Source organism: Mytilus trossulus, chromosome 13 (genome assembly GCF_036588685.1).
Source record: "Mytilus trossulus isolate FHL-02 chromosome 13, PNRI_Mtr1.1.1.hap1, whole genome shotgun sequence".
NCBI lineage: Eukaryota > Metazoa > Mollusca > Bivalvia > Mytilida > Mytilidae > Mytilus > Mytilus trossulus.
Genome location: NC_086385.1, coordinates 34934354 through 34957125, shown reverse-complemented (window position 1 = coordinate 34957125; position 22772 = coordinate 34934354). Strand labels below are relative to the sequence as shown.

General features: G+C 31.8%; 1 protein-coding gene across 5 annotated transcripts in view; it reads left to right on the top strand.

The window, feature by feature from the left end:
- LOC134694003 (uncharacterized) overlaps positions 1-22772 on the top strand; it is a 43970-nt gene that overhangs the window by 7443 nt on the left and 13755 nt on the right. The window contains exon 1 of one of the 5 annotated variants that reach the window (XM_063554989.1): positions 2689-4041. The exons of 1 other annotated variant lie outside the window; for it this stretch is intronic. In XM_063554989.1, coding sequence (XP_063411059.1) covers positions 3944-4041 — 98 coding nt within the window. In that variant the 5' untranslated portion in view covers positions 2689-3943. Of the gene's footprint in view, positions 1-2688; positions 4042-10683; positions 10769-18326; positions 19204-21970; positions 22066-22772 lie in introns of those variants that run through there. 3 more of the 5 variants (XM_063554991.1, XM_063554986.1, XM_063554992.1) reach the window with 3 other exon arrangements.

Below are 22772 nucleotides of genomic sequence, written 5' to 3'. Positions count from 1 at the left end.
CACACCTTCAGATGAACTTCATTAGATGAGGAGCAATTAACGAAAGTGGAAGTAAAACAATAAATTTACATAGACAATTTGTATTTTATGGTATTTTTGTAATTGATTTCTTGCAATTAAATCTTCATGAAGAGACTTCATGTTATTTTGCTATCATTTGAATACTCATTGTTTATCCTCCTATCTGTTTTTTGAATGCAATTGACCTAATATATTTTTTTGGTGAATTATTGTAAAAAATATAAATAGCCAATTTAAAGGGTAGTAACTGCATTTACAAATTGTCGCACTAAAAGGCGGCAGCTGTTGTAGTTTTTCGATTGCAAACGCATTAATACGCTTACATTGTACGTAGATTTTTAATATCTGCTACTGACTCAGGGTCCTTCCTTATTCGTTGAATACCAAGTTTCTTGAATTTCGTGGTTACAGTTGAACCAAAAATTTAAATATTCGACGAATTACAAATTTTCTGTAGTGTTGTTTACAGACTTCGACAAAACCACTGAATATCCACAAAATTGTTTGTTTTCATTAATCCACGAAAATTTGTAACCACGAAAATGAATAAATCCACAGTATTAAGGTTTGAATAACAGTTGTTGTATTATCATCTCATGATATATATTGACAGCTGAATGCTCATACTTTGGGTATTTATAAGCTATGATTTGAGGATATATTTTCAAATAAAAAAGCGTACTGAACAAAATCAAACATTGAAATTTACCGTTAGAACGTGGCTGAATGCGTTGATCAGATAAATAATTTTGTCTATGTTAAATGCATTCTGCGCGAATCCATAAGATCATTATAGGTTGGTTTTTTTTGGTCTATATTTATATATATGCAACAATATTTTACAGATTTACTGCTAAATCGATTAAGAATGAAACTAAAACTACAATGTGTGTGCCCCGAAGCTCTTTTCTGATCTTAAAAATTTGAAAATAAGGAAAGCAACCATATAACTTCAAGATGGGGGCGGGGGTATGGATTCTGAGTCAGACATTTGTTTCAAGTTTTTCGACGGTACCAACCTATTTTTGTTTCTTTCAAAATATTTACACTATAAAGTATGGGGGGAATCTAGATTCATAGTACTTTTGTTGCCATCTGCTTGAACACAATATTTATTTTCATCAAGTAGGGAATCAGAATTAAAAAAAAAATTCACTCCCCTTTTTGAAGTTTAAAGTCTCTCCATATAAGTTACAAAATCTCTGAGTACAGACTATACATTTGTACTAAGACCAGTGGCGGATCCAGAACTTTTCATAAACGGGTAAAGGGGGGGGGGGGGGGGTGCGCTGACTGATTAAGGGGGGCTCTCTGGTCATGCTTCAGTGATTCCCTATATATGCAACCAAATTGTTCCCACAAAAGGGGGCCCCAGCCCCCCATCCCCCCCCCCCCCCCTGGATCCGCCTATGAAGACCACTCAGCCATCGGGGACTATGAATTTAAATTATACATCGGAATACACTTGATGAATTACATTCACAATAACGTAGAGTATGACGAAGCCATTTGAATCAATTCGGAATATTACTAGATTTACAATCGCAACTGAGGACAAAAAGTGCAAATTCATTTTGTCGGATTGATTACAATTCTTTGTTAATTTTTTAATCAATTTCAAACTGTATAATTCATACAAATTGCACGTTGAAATGCAATACAAACAAAATCAATTTAAATAAAATGATTAAATCTTTTAAAATTGAGTATATAATAATACCGTAATTAATTTCAATACGTGTTTTAAAGTTTGACGCCGTAATGTATATTTTTGTTTGTTAGATATAGATTTTGTAGATATACTAAATATTTAAGTATACATTGTGACATTTAATCAACAAAATAAGTAGAAGTCAAGTTATTGATTAAAATATATTGATAAGAATGTTTAGAAAGTTTAATTTTACAATTTTTGTTTATTTTATGTAAATCCCCCTAAATTCGTTAATTCCGACAAACCCTAATATTGATTGCACCTAGGGTTTGAATTATCAATTTTTTCATTAGTCTTGTATACCAATATTACGTATGCACGAGGGTGTAAATGGGGTTTATATATCATAGAATATGGGCAAACAGTAAAGAATAAATGAGAAATAAAAAGAAAATTTAACAAAAATATAAAGAATAGAGATTAATGCAGTGCTGAGTTGTAAATGATTCGAGAAAAGTGGACAAAATAATTAACGAATACGGAATAGAGATAAGTGACAAAATAAACAAGAAATAGAGAAAAAGGAAAAAAAAATAAACAATAAAGAAAAATAGAAAAAAATCCCGACAAAATGGTATTTGGAATAGAGATTAATGAAGTGCAGTATTCTAAAATTCAAAATAGTGAACAAAAAAAAAGAGGAAAATTGAAAAATTGAGAAAAAAAATAAAAAGGACACAAATGGACAGAATAGATAAAAAAAAAAAATGGCCTAACAGTTAAAGAATAAACAAATGAAGGACCCCATCAAAACCCTCATGCATGCCTTTTGATAATACCAACATATATTCTGATATAACCAAATTATATTCATTTACATCATACTGACAACCTTGGTCTAAAATTTTGGCAATTGATCGTAGTACTAACTCGAACTTTAGCATTCATATAAATTTATTTGAACACCGCTTGAAAGATTACATGCACATAACTTCAAGTGTTGGTGCAACCCATCCAAGGATCATTGAAAATGTCTGTCAATGTGAAGGTTTAAAGTTAGACAGCGAATTTGTTTAAAAATCTGATAAGTAAACACTTATAAAGAAGAAAACAGTTTGGGTTAGAGATTACATATGATTTGAACTAGAACATTGTAACGATTGGACTGCACCAACGCACCAGCATGTACTGTTATTTATTGGCGAAAACTATGTGGACCGTTTGAGATTGCGAAGCTATTCAGAAGATCTAAGAACCATTGGTGTTTAATGAGCTGTTGTATCACTTACTTGCAGGATCAAAGCATTGGTTTACAACATTTAGGTGTAGGCCAATATTATGAAGGACAACTTAGGAAATGACTACCTGTGAGATACATACTTGTTTTATTACTAGTAACCGTTTTCACAGAAAGAATATTATTAGGATTTGTTCAAAGGTGTAGTGTAATTTTTGTTAGTTTAATTTGTTACGGAATATAGAAAATTAAATCCTGTGTAATGAATCAGGACGAAGATTAAGTTATATGAAAATGTTTCTTTAACGAGGAATTTAAACAATTTCAATATTGTACCTAAAACTTAAACAGACTGCATGTATATCCAGAAATAATTAGTATATATTTGTGGAAGATATCGAATCTGTTCTTACGGTTCACAAGTTAATCGCCAATTGATGCACTGAAAGACGGTATTGGTTAACTCAACAGTAAATGACAATTTTGAAGAAAGAAGTTCGAAATCCATTCATTGACATGATAAACAAGTACATTTATATTTGAAAAGATAAAACTAAAGTGTTTTAAAGTGTAAAAGATTTTCCAAATGCAATAACTCTTTACGGTTTATTATACCATATCCTTTTGGACCATTCAGTGGAATTTATAATGTGACTGACATTTCAAAAACCAATCAATAATGGAATACAAAGCCTTAGGTCTTTCTCACGATTTAAAATTGCTATAACACAAAAAAAGCAAATCGAATTAGGATACAACTAGAAGAATACTATATACTATCTGTTGTTTATAATCATTACTTCGACGTATTAAAGTGGATAATGATGGTCATTTATCAAAAATAAATGTTAAGCTGAATGCACAAGAACTTCAATGAAATTTAAACATTTTCAATCATTACTAAATCGAATGTAGAAATACATTTACATCAAGGCAACTGGAATAGCGATACGCTATTTGTATTTTTGTTCAAAATTCTACACGCTGTGTGTTAACGAATATTTTACAAGTGTTCCTTCGTTGACGCTAAGATGGACGAGAGGAGAACTTGCAGTGTTTGCACTTTTAAGGAACTTAAACTCCCCCCTATTACATCAATGAAGCAATATTTAGCAGAAAGAGAAGCCAGGTAAGCAATCTCATATATTTTTAACAAATGAATAACATGGCCAAAAGTCGATTTGTAAATTACCGATTTGATTTCTGTTATTACGCACTTAAAGCGCAAGTTGTTTCCCTTTGCCAATTTTACATGAAGACTGGATATAAATCGGACAGAATTCACTGTTGCTAGTGCAAAGCATGTAAAATTGTAAATTACAAGTTTTCGCTTGAACTAATTCTCTTGAATTTCAGAAAAATAACTATTGACATCAACAGATTTAAGTTGATATAATTAAAACACCTTTGTTTCTTTACGTTTTTCGTATTCATGCCTCTTTCCAAGCTTGTTGTTTTGTTTTTTATTTTTTATAAAATCTTTCTGATTTTGAAGCTATTTCTCACTTTTCATCTTTTTTGTTAAATCAATTACAAATAGGAGTATTGTAAAGACACTAGGTGAGGTCTTTTATTGCAGATTGTATCTGAAATTCTAGATTTTCGGTTATTTTTGTCTTTACGTCTGTCTCATTGACTGATACATACCTCACACCTATATTTTTCCTACTTATTCCCGAGGAAATTCTAAAATAAATGTTGACTTTTCTCGTTTGAATTTTTTTACATTGTCTTATCGGGGCCTTTTATAGCTGGTTACGCGGTATGGGCTTTCCTCATTGTTGAAGGCCGTAGGGTGACCTATAGTTGTTAATGTCTGTGTCATTTTGGTCTCTTGTGGACAGTTGTCTCATTGGCAATCACACCACATCTTCTTTTTTATATCCTTCAGTTCATTTAAATAAAGAAATTCAGTAAATACAAATTAAAATAATAGTTGTTTTTAATATTTTAGAGAAAATTGATCATCTCAAAAAGTACATAGACGGTACATTTATCTACATTTTTACGAAAACTTAAATATTTGTATAACGTAGATATATAGTATAGATACACGAGAATTAATCTATATTGGCACCTTTTAACACCTGTTTACCAAATGTCCTGTCAAAACGTTGGGGTTATATTGACATTTTAGTCGAACAGAATTCGTTCAGGTCATATTTTATGTCAGATCTATAATATAAATACATATAAAACTCGGTTGTTTTTAAAATGACGGAAGAATATTGATGTCAGTTTAAAAATCATTAGCGAGGTATACATATACCAATGTACAGTGTAGTAGGTTTTATATAAATTTCGCTACATACCAATGTAATAACAAGTCCCAATGGAAAAAAAATACATAATATTTCCATGCAGTAGCGGAATCAGAAATTTTCATGGAAGGGGGGGGGGAGCTGACTGCCTTAAGAGGGGACCCGCTCCAGTCATGATTCAGTGACTAGAAGTGTATATAATCAACATACGTTTTCCTACAAAAGGGATCCGCCTAAGAGCCCTTATTTGTCATTAGAATAAGCGATGACTCAGTCTTTTCTATACACTCATCGTACTGAACGTTCATGAAATATTTGCCACTGGACATCAAACCAACGAACAATAGATCATTAACACTCGTATTAAGAATTCGTATTATTTTTCTTTTTCATCATTATAAATATTTTTTTGTTGAGATAATCGTCAGTAACATAAAGGAATATTTTTTTTTGTAATCTTTAAGTTTTTACACAAAATTGAAAAGTAAGGTTGATTTGAGGGGTTATAACGAATCAAATTCAAAATGATTACCCACCTATATTGAATATATGGCCTTAAAACCCGCGTTATTTATAGTATATACAGTTAAAAACGTTTTGTAAAAAGGCGCTTATTTGAAGGAGGATATAAAAACGAGATTGACATGGCCAAAACAATATTTCTTATCTATATTGATATGGTTATATATGGGAATCGGAAACATATAAGTATCCAGTATTGACTGTCTCTTCTCCCTCTCTTAAATCCTAGAATAGGTCCTGTATAATATACGAACAAATATTGCCCCTATAGTGTGGACAGTGTGTTGTTTGCAATTTTTTATACCCTTTCCAATCATGTATGCCCCAAATAGCAAGTTACACTGTAAAAATATTTCAGTTAATATGAAATGTAAAGTAAAAAAGTATTGATTTTAATCCAGCCAAAAAAAGTTAAAAACTAGTATTTAGTTATCCTTAACTGTCATAAAAATTCAAGACCCCCTTAACATCAAATTGTCCTTATTTTGAGTTGGAGCTAAAATTTTGATTAGTTCACCACAAAAAATATTATTAAAAAGCGACGGTTGGATTTTTTTTTATTTTCCAAAAGAAATGTATTATTGTCTAAAATTAAAGAAATCGCTACAAAATAATCGAGGTCTTGGGCCAATACCTATACATATCACCACCGTGATTAAGTAATTTTAGCATCAACGATGATTTCAATAGTGTAGTTCAAATATATAAAATAATTCTTTGAAGTAAGTTGTGTTTGCTATGTTAAACATCACTTACTTGAAGTTGTTTACAGTAATTCCGACTATTTGTACATAGGTCATTAAAATTGTGTCCGTGTAGTGTCCTAACACTTCTGGTGTATTTAAAGAGGGTTTTCATTTTATTTCAAGTCAAGATGTTAAACTTATTCAAATACTCGTTAGAAAATCTTGATTGCGTTCTTTGTACGTTTAAATTTGTCTTGTTCTTGATTTATAATATTTATTTGCAAATATGATATATTGAATGACCGGGTGTTTAATATACATTGAGGGGTTCAGATACAAGATTATTCTTTAAAATTACATTGTAGTTATTTATGGAATGACCGCAATTTTCTGTCTATGAAGAAATGACACGTAAAAAAGTACGGAATATAACTCGTTTCATACAATTTTTAGATAATGTCGAAATGCTAGAACAAATAGTACAGCCTTTCCTTATAATATTAATTTAATTTTAAATTGCATTACTGAGGAGTTACTGTAAATCGTAAAATTAAAAAAAAAACGTTCTTCGTATCTGTCATCCGACAAATTTATGTGTATAATACATTGTATGTGCTGATATACAAAAAAACTTATAGCCAATCAGAAGACGTGTTACATCTAAAATTATATAATTCCCTGTATTCGTTTCTGTCAATGTAGATTCCAAAGTTCTGCATAAAAAAATATCAAGTTTAGCAAGAGTCGCCGTTCTTTGAATCGTTTTTCCCTCTGTATAGGTAACTGACACATTGTCTAAACAGATCCTTTATTCTTACATTGAATTTACTAATCTTTTCCCACACTGCGAGAAAAATTAAAATAAAATATCTGGCGCTAATACGCTTCCGTACATTGCTGTGGCGGATCCAGAAATTTTCATAAGTGGGGGCCCACTGACTGACATAAGAGGGGGCCGCTTCAGTCACGCTTCAGTGATTTCCTATATAAGCAACCAAATTTTTTCCCAAAAATCCGCCTCTGCATTGCATTCAAGTATGTTTGTTTATTTTTTTACATAATATTTTTAAAAAATCTGGACTTAGTACACTTAGTTTCAACGCGTTGTATTTTAAATCTTTGTCATCAGTATGTTTTTCTTCTGACGTAGACATTTTTCTTCAAACCTAGACTTTTTATCTTCAGCACTAGACATTTTGTTTGGATGGCCGAATGGTCCAAGTAGAGTTATAATATTATGTTTTACCAAAGCCTGTAAATACTGATTTTGTGTCCATTCAACACAAAGCTTGAATTGTTTTACATTTGTAATTTGTTAGCCTTTTATGGCTGACTATGCGGTATGGGCTTTGTTCATTGTTGAAGGCTGTACGGTGAGCTATTGTTGTTAATTTCTGTGTCATTTGGTCTCTTGTGGTGAGTTTTCTCAGTTGCAATCATACCACATCTTCTTTTTTTTATATTAATTGACTAGAATGGTCACACCAGTTTCCCCGCTGAAATAGGGTAGTTTAACAGACTGCCAGCGTATGCTTATCTGTCAAATATATTTTAGCTAGAATATAATCCACGCTTTTAAATTACTAACAGCGAATTCAAAATCCAAGTTATTACTGAATGGTGTTAAACTCTACTACAAATGAATACAATTATATATTTATACAAATTATATTAATTTTGACGACTCGAGACTAATTATTTATGTACTTATGACTTGTTTAAAATCCTTGAAAACTAAGTGCTTAAATAATCTATTAATGGCCTATTTGTAGTACCTTCAGTCTATCCTTGATTTAAAATTTATGTAACCCTTTGAACATTTTTTTCTATCTTTGCGTGTATACATACTTTGGAAAAACAACTTGACGTGTCTAGATGAAAGATTATATTTTAAATATTGATTTGTTCCCTTCCACCAATGTTTGACAAAAATATACTAGTACATGTAATGTATATAATATACTACATGTATTTTTCTTCAGTCTGTTTGGTCTTTTTGAGACTTTTCTTAATAGCAATGTCTTTTACATAAACTATATTCCTGGTAATTATGATGTTGACATGATATTTGCATGTTAAGCAGCGAATATGCAAAAATTCATCAGTTTTTACTGTCGAATCAGCTTTTTGGATGATACGAAATCTTTCTTTGGTTTACCTTTTTTTAAGACTTTAAACAAAAACAAGATTCTTTTTCAATAACAGCGATCACAAGCATTACTTCAAAGTTTCAATGGACACAATGATATAAACAATTGTTATAAAATCTGAAATTTTTGCAAGCTTCTGAAACAAGAAAAAATTTAAAACCAACACAAAAAAGATAAAAAAAATAAGGGAAATGTGCTGTAAGTTTTTGCACTTTTTGTAATTGCATTTGTACAATTGTTTCTGAACGAACTTTGAATTTCGATTGTCCCATTTGTATTTTTTTATATATCAAAAAGCTGCCAACAGAAATGCCCATGCTACATGTAGGTATCAGTATAAAGGATTTATAATTCTTCGTTTTTTATTACAATAAACTGGCGGAATCGTATATTTTATTTTTGATGTAATTGGTACTAGCGTATTTTGAAAACTAGTCGTCGGCGCAAATGATTTTGTCGCAACATGACGCATATAGTCGCTTGCGGATTTCTCCGTACCAAACATAATGATTTATGTCCCTAAATATTTTTAATAAAATATAAGTCTACACTAGATAATTTGTTCCTTTAATGTTGAAAACTGTCTACTAAGTTTATGTCCTAATGACGTACAGTAGTACTCAGTAGTTTATAGTATACTAAGTCATGGGTTGAGATCATTTATAATTTATAGTATTGTCCTTAGTGAAAGATTGTATAAAAAAATATCTACATTGAGCAAAGATAAATACTGTAAAACTCCCTTTAATTCTAAACGTTAACAACTAGCAAGTGTAAAGAAATGTATTACATATTATATTTTGATATATTTACAATGCTCTTGATAATTTATTGGCTCAATTCGTGTCCTGTATTATTAAGTAACAGACCAAATTGGAAAATAAATTTGAATACGATTGATTCGGATTCTTTTGGGTACAAAGAAAGCGATTCGAATTGCACTTTATTTGCGGTATTTAAATTGTTAATTGAAATTAGAAAAAAAAATGAAATGTGTATTCATGTGATTAGAGTTATTTTTCCCTTATATGATTTTCTTGTGCATATACCATTCTCGTCTGAAACAGATTTTATGGATTATTTTCATATAACCTCTACTTTTGACTGATTTACAATTTTTCGAAAAGTAACTTCTCTTTGGTAGGACATTCTGGAAATCTTGACAAGTAGGAGCAAGTGAAAGAAGTAAATTCAAGCTTATAATAGGTGCAATTAGTTGACAAATTCATCTGTGGGCTCTCATATACACGACTGTGAGCTTGGTTTACTTAATTAAGTTGCTCTTACCGAGTACCAGAATGTCAGTTTACCAGTTGATAAATTTCGGATAAGGTATAATGTGTGTGTGTGTGATGAGGAAATTCTTGAGAGATAAAAGATTTCTAGAAGTCAAAGTAACAAAAGAAAAAGAAGATGGGGGTTGGATAAAAATGAGTTCCGACATATTTCAAATCAGAATTTTGAACGGCTTGATTAATGACAAAATAACTACTAGTAACGCTAAACAAATGTGACATCCAGCAACCATTGACAACCCCTGTATAACATTCTCCTAAACGTGTGTACATTGTACATTTTTGCATGTTCTTGCGGTTGAGTGTTGCTCTGGTCTTTGAATTTTCGATGCTTAATATTTGCTAAGAATCAAATTGCTTCGGTTGCGCTTCGTCGTTGTCTAGTTCTGCACCAGTCCTACTATCGAAAATTGAAATTAATATGAAATTAAACCGACATACGGGTTGTGATTATGAGATAAGCCACGTCTGACTTAATGTAAGGCACTCAAAATCCCTAAAATTTACAAAATCCACGAAACTTGTAACAACTCTCAAAAAAGTAATAACTTGGCTAACTTTACATGCGCTTAGTACATCTAGTGAGTCCGCCCTTTCTGACACATAATATTATATAATATTAGCTTTACAGGTACGCGTTTTACGGCTTCTAAAATGAGTTATAACTTCATTTTATTCAATATTGATGCATTAAAGGATCTTTTTATGACTTACAACATAAAGCAGTTAAATACAAGAACTCATTTTAAGTAAATCTATTATATGAATTAAATGAGAAAGAAATGTCTATATAAAGTTTGTCAGTGTTATCTCTATACAACTTGAATTGGTGGCAGCGGTGCAGTTTAAGTGTGGTGACTATTCGTTTATAAATCATAACAAGATGCAGACTTACAAGGTTGTGTGTTACAGTGCAGGAAATTTACAGATCGTTGGACAAGGGTTAGTTATATCTTTTATGGTCTTATTTTACATTAAAAAAATGATATATACAGTAAAATCGCCACTATATATATCTTTTTCACTGAGGTGGCATACATAAAGCATTAATCAATCAATAAACTGTCAACCGCCATACAATGATCATATTCTGGACTAAGTTAAACGATTTTTTAATTTAGGTTCAAATTGTTTTGTATTTCTATATTTGCATAATAACCGTGAAGTGTGGACACAGATCAGTGTGGATATTTATTGTTTTGTAAGTGCATGTTAGTATGTTTGACAGTGTTTTTCTCTAATGGGTTGGATTAGTTGTGTCCCACCAGATTTTTCCGGACTGATTTCTTTTGCTTCTTTCATAGGGCCCTACATTGATTTGTGTTCCATAGTGGCAGTCCTCTTGGATTTTTAGATTAGTAGCAAAAGCTCAACATTAGCAAAGTGCGACGTTAACATGACTTTTGTTAACATATGATTTATTAATTGTCGTAAAGAGACATCACTTGTTCACATTTTGTACTTTCTTCAGAATTATAAAAAGACATGACACGAAAAATATGAAACAGTTCTATAGCTTGGTCTAAAAAAATGATAATACTAGTCCTTGAAATTCATTTAGTCAAAATTTCGTGGCATTTGTTTGATTAATACCATCAGAAATCGAGTAGATATGAATTTGAGAGTAATTAACCGTATTGTGAGCAAACTTAAATGTAAAGATAATCACAAACTGTTAAAAGAGTAAATTAAAGTATATGGGAAATGTTTCGCTTTTAAAAAATACAAATGTCAAGTATGAGGGCTTCACATACAATTTTACAAGAATAATGCGGTGTTGTTGACGAGAGTTATAATTATTCTATATAAGGCACATGCAAAACATATATTGAGGTTATATGAAATAAAATATGATATATACACAGTGAAAGGGTTCTAATTTATTTCAGAATAACAGGTCTGCTGTTTTTGAAACCACGTAGCCATCTAGAGATCTCTTGCTTATTTGTGTCTCTGTTTTGTTGACCCGTTACTCCTGCTTCTTTTATAAGGATCTTTAATATAGATAATTTCGTATGCTGTTCGAGGCCTCGGTGGCCAAGAAGCCTAAATAGTCGAAAAACTGTGTCACTAGCTTGTGAACAATGAGTTCTAACTCTGCAATTGGTAGGCGTGTACGACTCAAATTATAATTACGTATGATTGCCACTTTTGCTGACAAAGGTTCAATTCAATTCTTTATTACTTTAAGCATATTATGCTTATCAGTGCAATACATACAAATACATTTTTATAACACAACATGACATAATACATCCAACTGCTTCTAATATTACAGAAATGATACAGTTGTTCTCTGTAGCAGTTTTTAAGAATACAGTTGCTTGTGGATAACAATTTTAACCAGTACTTCACTATGTTGTACATTCTAAAATATATCAAAGGATATCTACCCAATTCAAAATAAACCATAACATTTGTTGTACACTGTTTGACACATAATATATTTTTGCAAAAAATCAAGTTGTATTTTTTCAATATTTGGAGCTTTATGGAAGCCAAATATTTCACAACCATAACATAAAATACTGCTTAATGTAAGTATCAAATAAATTCAACTATGTAAAAAAAAATCAAATACAATGACGAAACCTTCGACTTTAAACAAAAAACAGCGTATCTACTTTGCTCAGCTAAATGTTTTTGAGATTTAGCAAATTTACCGTTACAGTACACCAAGGTAACAAAATTCATCCACTATATTTATTAAAAATAATGACAAGTCTTGTACTTCATATGGTATATTACTATTACGTAGGAATTCTATTTCATAGTTATTTACATATAACGAAAAAATTATAGGAGAAAGAACTTCCCCTTGCATAAGACCAACTGAACTTGTAAACTGCTCAGAATAAAAACCATCAATTTGCACACATACTTTTACTGTAGAATACACTGATTTTAAAACAGAGAGTAATTTGCCTGTTATGCCAACTCTTGATAGTTTCAACCATAAATTAAGTCTGGTTACGGAGTCAAATGTCTGTTTGTAGTCAACGAAACAGCAATATAAACGTTTTTTCTCTCCAGGTACTCCTATTTCCTCCACCAATAACAACTGACAAAAAATGGCCAACAGCCTTGAAAGTGGTGTTACCAATCAATCAATCAATAGAGCTCTGTTTTACAATCACAATAGAATCACATTCAAAACAGTCTGGTCCTGGCCATTGATTGACGACCTAAATTATCCCATTGACTGGGACAGATTATGTGAACGTTTGTCTGTAACGACCATTGCTCACTTCTTACTTATTATAAAATTTAAACTGTGGGGTCACCAAAGGTTCTTAACGCCTTTAATAATAAAATAATTTGAAAAATTATTCAGGAATAACCTTTATGTTTTGATTTATATTATTGATATAAATCAACACATCGTATTTTTTCCGGATTCGTTTTTCGAATTGCTTTATTTAGGTGTTGAGAACCTTTGGTGACCCCACAGATTCAGTGTCTTTAAAAAGTACATAGTGAGCAGTGATTGTTACCGACAAACGTTCACCTAATCTGTCCCAGTCAATGGGATAACTAAGGTCGTCAATCAATGGCCAGGACCACACTGTTATTCACAATATGATTCTATAGATATAGGAAGATGTGATATGAGTGCCAATGAGACAACTCTCCATCCAAATACAAATTTATAAAAGTAAACCATTTATAACTACCTTTCCCTGTAACCATGGTAACAGCCATTACTTTTCCAAGCAATTGTTACATAATATGATATTGCTTATATATTATGCAAATTAGCCGATTAGTCAACACACTGCTATGCTATCAGCACCAAGTGTCTAGTTGCATGTAGATAAGTGTTTTCATCTACCGGTAATGCACAATGTAAAATCTATTGACAATCACAAATAAAAGTATGCACTTTTATGCAACTGTAAATCACAATCAATGCTATTTAAATCTTGACAGTTAAATTTCATTAAATGATTTAAATTATAGTGCATGGGGTCAACGATAGACATCCTTCTTTTTATATGATTTTGAACCATCATATTTTAAACTTTAGTATAGAATTCAAATTTTAATCATCGATGAATTAAAAGCAATTGCACAATTGTTATTTTTTTTCTTTTGTGTATGTTTCAGGGTCTTATTTTATGCATGTATATTACAAGACTTCAGTAAATTATATATAATCGAAGTCCATAGTACGGTTCTCTCTCTAATTGATGACCATTAGGCCTGATCGATCCATATTCCAATATTTTTATTTATAAGAATCCAGTAATTCTACCTTATTTTCCAGATAATAGTGTTAGTTATTTTGTACTTCCGGTTTGCAAGGAAACGCCTTCTTGGCACGAGAGTTTGACATAAAACACGGGTAATAAGAGTTGGGAACGCGGTCGTTAAAACAAATTTGGAGTACTTTCCTGCAATAAAAAATCTACATTGAGCTGCTTTTTATTGTTTGTTTTCAAGCATCTATTTTCCCTATTACTAGTATTGAGATGGAACTGAAAAGGGGGATGTTTTATTATCTTAAAAAAAGTTAAACCACATTATATTTCAGACACATACTTATAAAAAAAAGAAGATGTGGTATGATTGCCAATGAGACAACTATCCACAAAAGACCAGTATAGAAAGACCCTGATGTCAGAAGTGTTCTAAGTTGGGTGCTTATCCAGTAGAAGTTGTCTTATGTCAAATTGAAATAACTGTTTTTTTCCCGTTATTTTGGAAATTTTTGTAATGGTGTTGGTGTCTCTCAGACTATGACATTTGCCTCTAGCATCTCCAGGGGCGGATCCACCCATTTTAAAAAGGGGCGTTCCTAACCCAGGACAAAGGGGGGTTCCAATTACATGTCCTCATTCAAGTTCATTGATCGTCCCAAAAAAAATGGGGGGGGGGGGGGGGGGTTCCATCCTCCGGAACCCCCTCTAGATCCGCGCATGATCTCTTTGATATTATTATACTTTTTGTACTTGTATACTTAATCGTTTTCTTCGAAGAACTAAAATATTAAATTACTCATAACAAAAGTCTATGAAAAATTATACATTATTAGTTAAATTATATATAAATATGCAACTCGAAAGAGAGAGAAATATATTGATAAGTTCCGTCTGTTCAAACCAGAACAAACAGTTTCTGTTTAACGTTGATATGAGCAAAAAAATAAAAATATGGATAATTAGTTGTGGCATGCATCATACGAGTTTGTTAGTGAAACATGGAAAAGATGTTAACCCTAAAACTTCAGAAGCAAAAAGGCACTCAAAATAGAAGTCTTTGTTCATGGCATTTGAATAGCACGACAACCAGTCAATTAATATCACTCTGTTTGGTAGAATGTTTACTTTTTGTAATATAAATGGACGTGTTTTCACCATTTTATGGATGTTGATGCAGATGTAAAGATGGACGATATTTTTAATATCTTGTTTGCATGATACATAACATGTAATTGCTTTCAGACAAGCTGTATTAATTAGTCCAGGCGTAATGGACATTTTCAATTTTTCAACTTCGATGTATCGTTTAACGAGGAAATGCATGCTTAAAGGTGATATATCATTCAAATTCAGACTCGTCTTTCCATTAATTCAAATAAGATCTATAATGATGTTTGTAGTTCACATTTACGAAACTTTAGCCAGTACAAGGATACTAAATGGGTTACAAGTACTTCAGCCAGTACACGACTACCGAATGAGATACGAAACCTTAGTCAGTGCACAGATACTGAATATGATACGAAACTTCAGCTAGTACACGACTACTGAATGGGATACGAAACCGTAGCCAGTGCACAGATACTAAATGGGATACGAAACTTCAGCCAGTACATGGATACTGAATGAGATACAAAACCTTAGCCAGTGCACAGATACTAAATGGGATACGAAACTTCAGCTAGTACACGACTACTGAATGGGATACGAAACTTCAGCCAGTATACACGGATACAGAATGAGATACGAAACTCCAGTCAGTACATGGATACTGAATGGGTTACCAGTACTTCAGCCAATACATGGATACTGAATGTGATACCAGTACTTCAGCCAATACACGGATACTGAATGGGTTATCAGTACGTTAGCCAGTACACGGATACTGAAGGAGATACGAAACTCCAGTCAGTACACGGATACTGAATGGGATTCTAAACTGCAGCCAGTACACGTGTGACAGAATATAAGTTTCCCTATAATATTTGTTCCAAGGAACTTTTGGCATATAACAATAGTTACATAATATTTTTTGCATTATATATAAGTGAGAGTTGTCTTATTGACACTCATACCACATCTTCTGATATCTATAAATGCCGTGATTGTAAAACAGAGCTCTATTGACTGATTGGTATACAAGTACCTTCATAAACACTAGTGTGTGCATGCAATTAAACGTAATATGATGTCCTGTTTACTTATACTTTTAAAAAGATGTATCTAGGCAAATTTATCAAATACAGACCAAGACTAAGTCGCTGTGATATATTCTACATCCTTTAACTATCTTGCTTTATGTTTTTCTTTATAACAAAGATCAGTGTATCCTGTTAGACATAGTTACTTACGATCATGTAACTTGTTGTAATTTATATATTCTGAGAATTTCCAATCTTCAAACAAATTGAAGCCACACGTGTAGTCTTTTCGTTGTCTGTTTTTTGACGTTCTTTGTATTTTTTTTAATTGGTTTTATTGCCTTTTCGGTTACATTTTGGCCTTTTTGATATATAAACGGATATCGCTTTCTATGCACACCAAGGATTCGACTATAACTTTAAGTACATGTGTAGTCATATTTAAGATGCACTTTAATATTGTTAGGTATAATATATGATCAATATAAAACGAATAATCTTATTTTTACGATCTATATAATTTGTATTTTTTTCGGTTATTGTTAATCATGTTTCGATCGATGGTATAAATTTGCAGTTTGCATGTTGACATTATATTTCTAGAAAATTCATTTACAATAATAATCTTCGTACATCTTTTTTTTTAAATGTAGAAATAACTTTCAAATAATTGAAATTTAAAGAGGGAAAAATATTACAATTTGGGGAACATTCAAATATGTCTGAAGTATATAACCAGCAGCGATTACATTTTGAGAGTTTGTATGCCATCATCGGCTGAGAACTGAAAAAAATAGCTCTTTAATGTAGCGGGGGGGGGGGGGGGGGGGCTTTAAAATCATGTTTCACTTTCATAGCTTCCATGAAGATCAAATGGTTATTTGTTATAAGTTATACATAATGATTTATATCTATGGAACATGATAACAGACGAAGGAGTAAATTTGTGTTGTTTTGTTTTAAGAATTAATGGTATTCGTATGACAAGTAGTTTCATGATGGGACAATAGAGTATATGTGAACTATTAAAGATAAACTTTTCATCGCGTTGGTTGTCTTGATTAGTTTGAAAACAACAAAGTAGCAAATAAAATCAAAGTTACAATGTTATTAAATTGTATTTAAAGGCCTCACTTCAGTAGCGTGATAAACCAGTATTATGCATGTAGATTCGTACAGAACATAATTATGAATTATCGGATTTTTGAAAAGTTAGATTCAATCTATTGTATGGCTACGCATTTATTCAGAAGACTAGTTTTTCTTAATAAATGAAGATGGAGTCAATGTTTTGTGGTGCTATCGATGAAATGTTATAGTTGTGATTGCATCGCAATCAGTTGTGATTGTTGCACGTAAAGTTCTGAGAAATCATACACGCACTCCGGACATTATAGTCGGTACTTTTGTACTATTCTTTGGTTTTTACATGTTGAATGCTCGATGTACAATGTAGTTGAGGATAATCAAGACAACTCTTCATTTTTCATGAGAAAGGGAGATAACTTGTCTAGTTTTAGAAACTGTCGTTTTATGAATATTACAGTCGGCAAACCTCGTGTGACTTCGCGTCTCTCCATTTAGATGGAGGCACGGAATCGACCGAGTTGTGAAGAATGATGAATAATTAGAACAATAATTTCAACTCTACAAACAAAGGATTAATTTATTGTAGCTTTAAAATAAGACATGGATGCTTCGAAAGCAAAGTTATAACTCATCATTTGAAATTTCAGTTGGTTTAAAGAAAGTGTACAATAGCATTATAATGCTAAAGAGTTGTTATTGTATATTATAAGCTTAAAGATTACTAAACGATTGACAGACAGTTCGCTTTATTATTAGAATTCTTCGAATTCGAATCACTGGAATATTTGTTTACCAACTTATTTTTAATACATCTTTTAAAAACTGAAAGGATTATCGTCTGCAAAACTTGTGACATAAAGGAACCCGGATGATAAAGACATATTAATAAGACGATAGAGCTATAAACGAATTATGTCAAATATTAAAAAAAACTTTTATTTTGAGTGACATACTTCAGAAAACAAATAGTATATTACGGACTTTAAATCTATATCAATACTATTAGATGTTTTCAATAACTGAAAAGGTTTTAGTGAGAATTAAAGTAGAATAGTTGTACCTTCATTTGGAAAATTCAATGAACTATGCAAATCTGCATATATTTAATTCAAAAATATTGACTCTTATCGTTAATATTAATATAAGTATTTAAAATGATGTTCCTTTAGATGTAAGTAATTGATAAATAACATGTCAGGTTCAATTGAAACCAACTTTAAGCAATTAAAAAAAAGTAATGATGCATAATATGGTCAAAGACAGATTGAATAGACTCCATGCGGTGATGAAAAGAAAATAAATCTGAACTTGGATTGAGTTTAATCTCGTTTTCTTACTTTACAAATTCGAGCTCATTCATAAACAGAGGAAAGATCTCAGACATTTTCCTTACAATTTGACTTTATTACAACACACGAAGAACGTCCATTGTATAGAAGCAAATTACGATTATCGGTCGATGTTTTTAATGATTGTTATTCGATTTACAATAATCTTTGGGTAATTGGACAGATTTACTTGAGGAGCTTCTGATTGGACCTACTTATGACATTTTCTAGAAAAAAATGGACTTTAAAACATCAGATAAAAGGAGTTAAGAATTTAATGCAAACATCAAGTTAAAAAGGAATTAGATGATTACTTGTGATTGAGATGTGAAATGTTATGTAAAAACAATTAAGAAAATACCAGTGTGTTTGTTTAACGTTTTTGATTTGTATTCCAATATTGCGAATTAAAAAGTAACCATGGAAACGACTTTCGGATTCAAAATTGGTAGTTTAGATGACTTGTCACATTCTGGTTATGAGCTTTTAGACAGACTTTCAAGACGAAGACAGTATGTCAAGTCGCACGTGCGTGAAAGGACGTGTATAATGGCTGTAGAACGGGTCCCAAGTTATTCAGATTCTGACATGGAAGACCTCCAAATTTCTGGACTTGGGTAAGTAAGTCCAAGTTGAACATATTTGAGGACCTTACATCATTTTAGGGGTAATACACCAGATCTTGACAAAGGCAGATTTAGAGGCGCCCCTTTTTTTGGGAAACTTTTGGTTGATTATATAGTTAGCATGTTCGGAGGGGGGCCCTCCTAGGCATACAGTTCGTCCCCGATGAAAATTTCTGGATCCGCTAGCCTACTGCTTGTCCCCCCAAAAAGTATAAGACGTATATACGTGTGTTTTTGCCGGAGACAAGTGCATGTTGGGAAAAACGGAGCTGCAGCATTTAACTCAAATTTAAATGAACGTGTACAAATTTTATGAAGGAGAATCAATGTATGGATTTATTTTCGAACTATGTAAGGTTTGATGGCTATTTTGAAATTTGTGACGTCGTTGGTTAGTCAGATGATTTGTTTGTGAGTTATAACCCGTGTTTGTTTCTAGATCAACCCAAGCTTTACTGGGTGTGTGTTACATAATGTCGAGTCTTTTGTGTTGCGTTTAGTATAGTGTTGTTTGAGTTTTGGTTGTTTTTCGTTATTGCCGTTGTCAGCTTGTCATCTAAGAAGGTACGAGAAACAAAATAAATAAACCTGAACGGCCCACGCATGCATGCATCATAGTCATCGACTTATGAGTTTGATAATACCTTTGGCATTCGTTGTTTTTCTCTTTTACATTATACTGGATTTAGATGTTATACTAGATATCTAGTAAAACAACAAGATAGTACTATGTACAAACTTTCTGTACAGAGTACCATCTTTAAACCAGGTAGTAAAACAACAAGAAAGTACTATGTGCAAACTTTCTGTATAGTACTATACAAAGTTTAATCTGTATTTTTGTCGGCTCACTTCGACCATCGTAGTACAGTTATCAGAACTCCTCTGCGATCTTTGGTACTGTATGTATTTGCATTGACTTCATATCTATACCACGTATGTTAGTAACAAGCTATGGTGTGAAGTAGCTGCCTAAATTTTCGCTGCGTTGTCTGCGATAATTAAGTCGCAATAAAAGTGTAACGTTTACAATGTCAATGTCAATAGAGATATTACATGTATAATGTACGTCAAACATGCTTTGAATCCGATTTATACTGTTAAATGTCAACTCTTTTCTCGTAAATAATTAAAACTAATACGACCAGACATGTAAAATCACTATTGTAAAATGTAAATCATTTGAACAGGTTCTTTTTTCAGTTGTAAAATGAGACGTTAATTAGAGAAGCTTTGTTTTAGTAATGAAATTGCTTGCAGGGAGAAAACAAGTTTAGGGAAAGAAATGATAGATATAATGTTAAATAAAGGAGGTATCATAAAAATATAGATATCATAAAAATATAGATATCATGTTATCTGTTTTCTCAGTAATGTACCCGAATTTAGCTGATTCATTTGATAAATTTAGATTCAAAACCGAGTTAGGTTGGCGAATACGTAGATCTTCGTAAAATATATTAAATGATATATACATGTTTACAGAAAGAAAAATAAGAAAAGAAAAAAATACGTTTTTTTGAAAACCTGGGAAATCAGATGATTTTGAAGAGGCATATGCTGAATGACCATTGGCCATATACATTGTATACAGTACGTTGTCATTAATCAATTATAACGTACAGTACTATATACTTAAAGGGCCTGTGGTTTCAATTAACAAAATATTATACATAAACTTACATCTTTGTTATATAATAGTTGTTATAATAAGACTGGTATACACAATAGGTGTTGTTTTGTGAATTATAGCGTTATAAGCGATAGTTATTTTAGATTGTTGATATTTCACCTTATTTAAATTGTCTTGTGTGTATTGCACTTCATAAACCCCACCGTGACTTTTAGACGAAAAACAACAATAAAGACCCAACATGTTGCTTTTAGATTTTTTAGTTTTTTTCAAGTGTTATTTTTGTTAGCAATGAATGAGGATCTGAATGTTTTTTTTTTTAACTGTTTTCTCTTATCTCTATATTTTATATTTAGCACCCTATTATTCTCTATTCTTATTTTTTTCCTTTTTTCTCTAGTCTTGTGTTGGTCCGATTTTTGTGTGTGGAATTCGTCTACTATTAATTATTATTCTGTCAACCCCATCCAGACCTTCACCCATAATATCACTACCATTGTTCTGATGTCCAGGCAATCTTTCCCACCCTCGAATTAGTAATTTTTATTTCATTCTTATGGGAGCAATCATTTTACTTCAGTGTGGTGGGTTGGGGTGGGGGACTAGGTGGGAGGGGGGCGATCAATCAAATTATTATTTTCAAACTTAACACTATGAGGTATAGGGGAATTAGCATTCAGAATCTTTTTTTGGTCATTTACTTGACCAGAAGAGTTTTGTTCATAAAATTGGGGAGCAGAATAAATTTTTTTAAAGAAAAAAAACATAACCCCCTGGAAGTTAAATGATCGTTCCCTTTTCATTCAGCTATCCCTCCTACTTCAGTTAGTAGGCCTGATGCTATAATATTAGTAGTCTCCAAATATGCGAATTGCGTCAATTTTGTTAACAAATTCCAGAACGAGATTGACTTTGCTAAGAAGAAATACATAAAATCAATATGATATCTTGATTTCCTTTCAGTGTTTGGTTTAGAAATATATATGCATATCCCTTTAACATACCAAACTTACTAACTTTTGATAATATGAATCAGATATGTTAACATTAACAAAATCAGGTATATCATATCTCGAGATCTACCTCAAGTACATATGACACAATAAAAAATGTTTTGAATAATGATGAATTCTTAAGCATTTAAGATAAACTTTTGTCTGACCAAAGTCTGAACACTTAGTGTTTCAAAACAGTTCCTGTACTGTTTTACACAAATTAAGGTAAGAAACGAAAGCCTTGTCAAATGTTTTTATGTGTCGAAAACTTAATAATTTTGAAACATCCGTTTTAATTGACTTAATCGATTATTTAAAAAAAAAAAAATTTTTTTATATTTTGTCATTTTGGGGATTTTATATTTGCTTGTTATGTTGTATGGGTTTTGCTCATTGTTAAAGGCTTTACGATGAACTATACTGTCTTGCTAACTTCGACATCATTTGTTCACTGGTGGAGGTTGTCTCATTGAAAATCATATTACATCTTCTTCATTATTTATCATAATGCATATGATTTCGTTGCTGTGATCAAGCTGAAAGTGGCTCAGATGGTGCTTTTGGGAAATTAAAATTTTTATGTATACTGAGTTAATGAAATTTAGCAACATATATTTCATTTTAAAAACTTGCACACAAAGATTGTATTAAGAGATAAATACTTAGACATATGTTAATAACTGGTAGGTTAATTTTCTGAATGTCGTAACTACAATCCTGTTTACTTTTTACAAATGGGATCATGATCTCCCGAATTAGACTTGTTAACGGGTGTGTGCTATAGCATGAGTAACACGGCGGGTGCCACATATAGAGTAGGATCTGTTTACCCTTTCCGGAGCACCTGAAATCGCTCCCAGTTTGTGGTGTGGTTCGTATGTATTGCTTAGTCTTTAGTTGTACTATTGTTAGCCTGTTTGTCCTTTTCACTT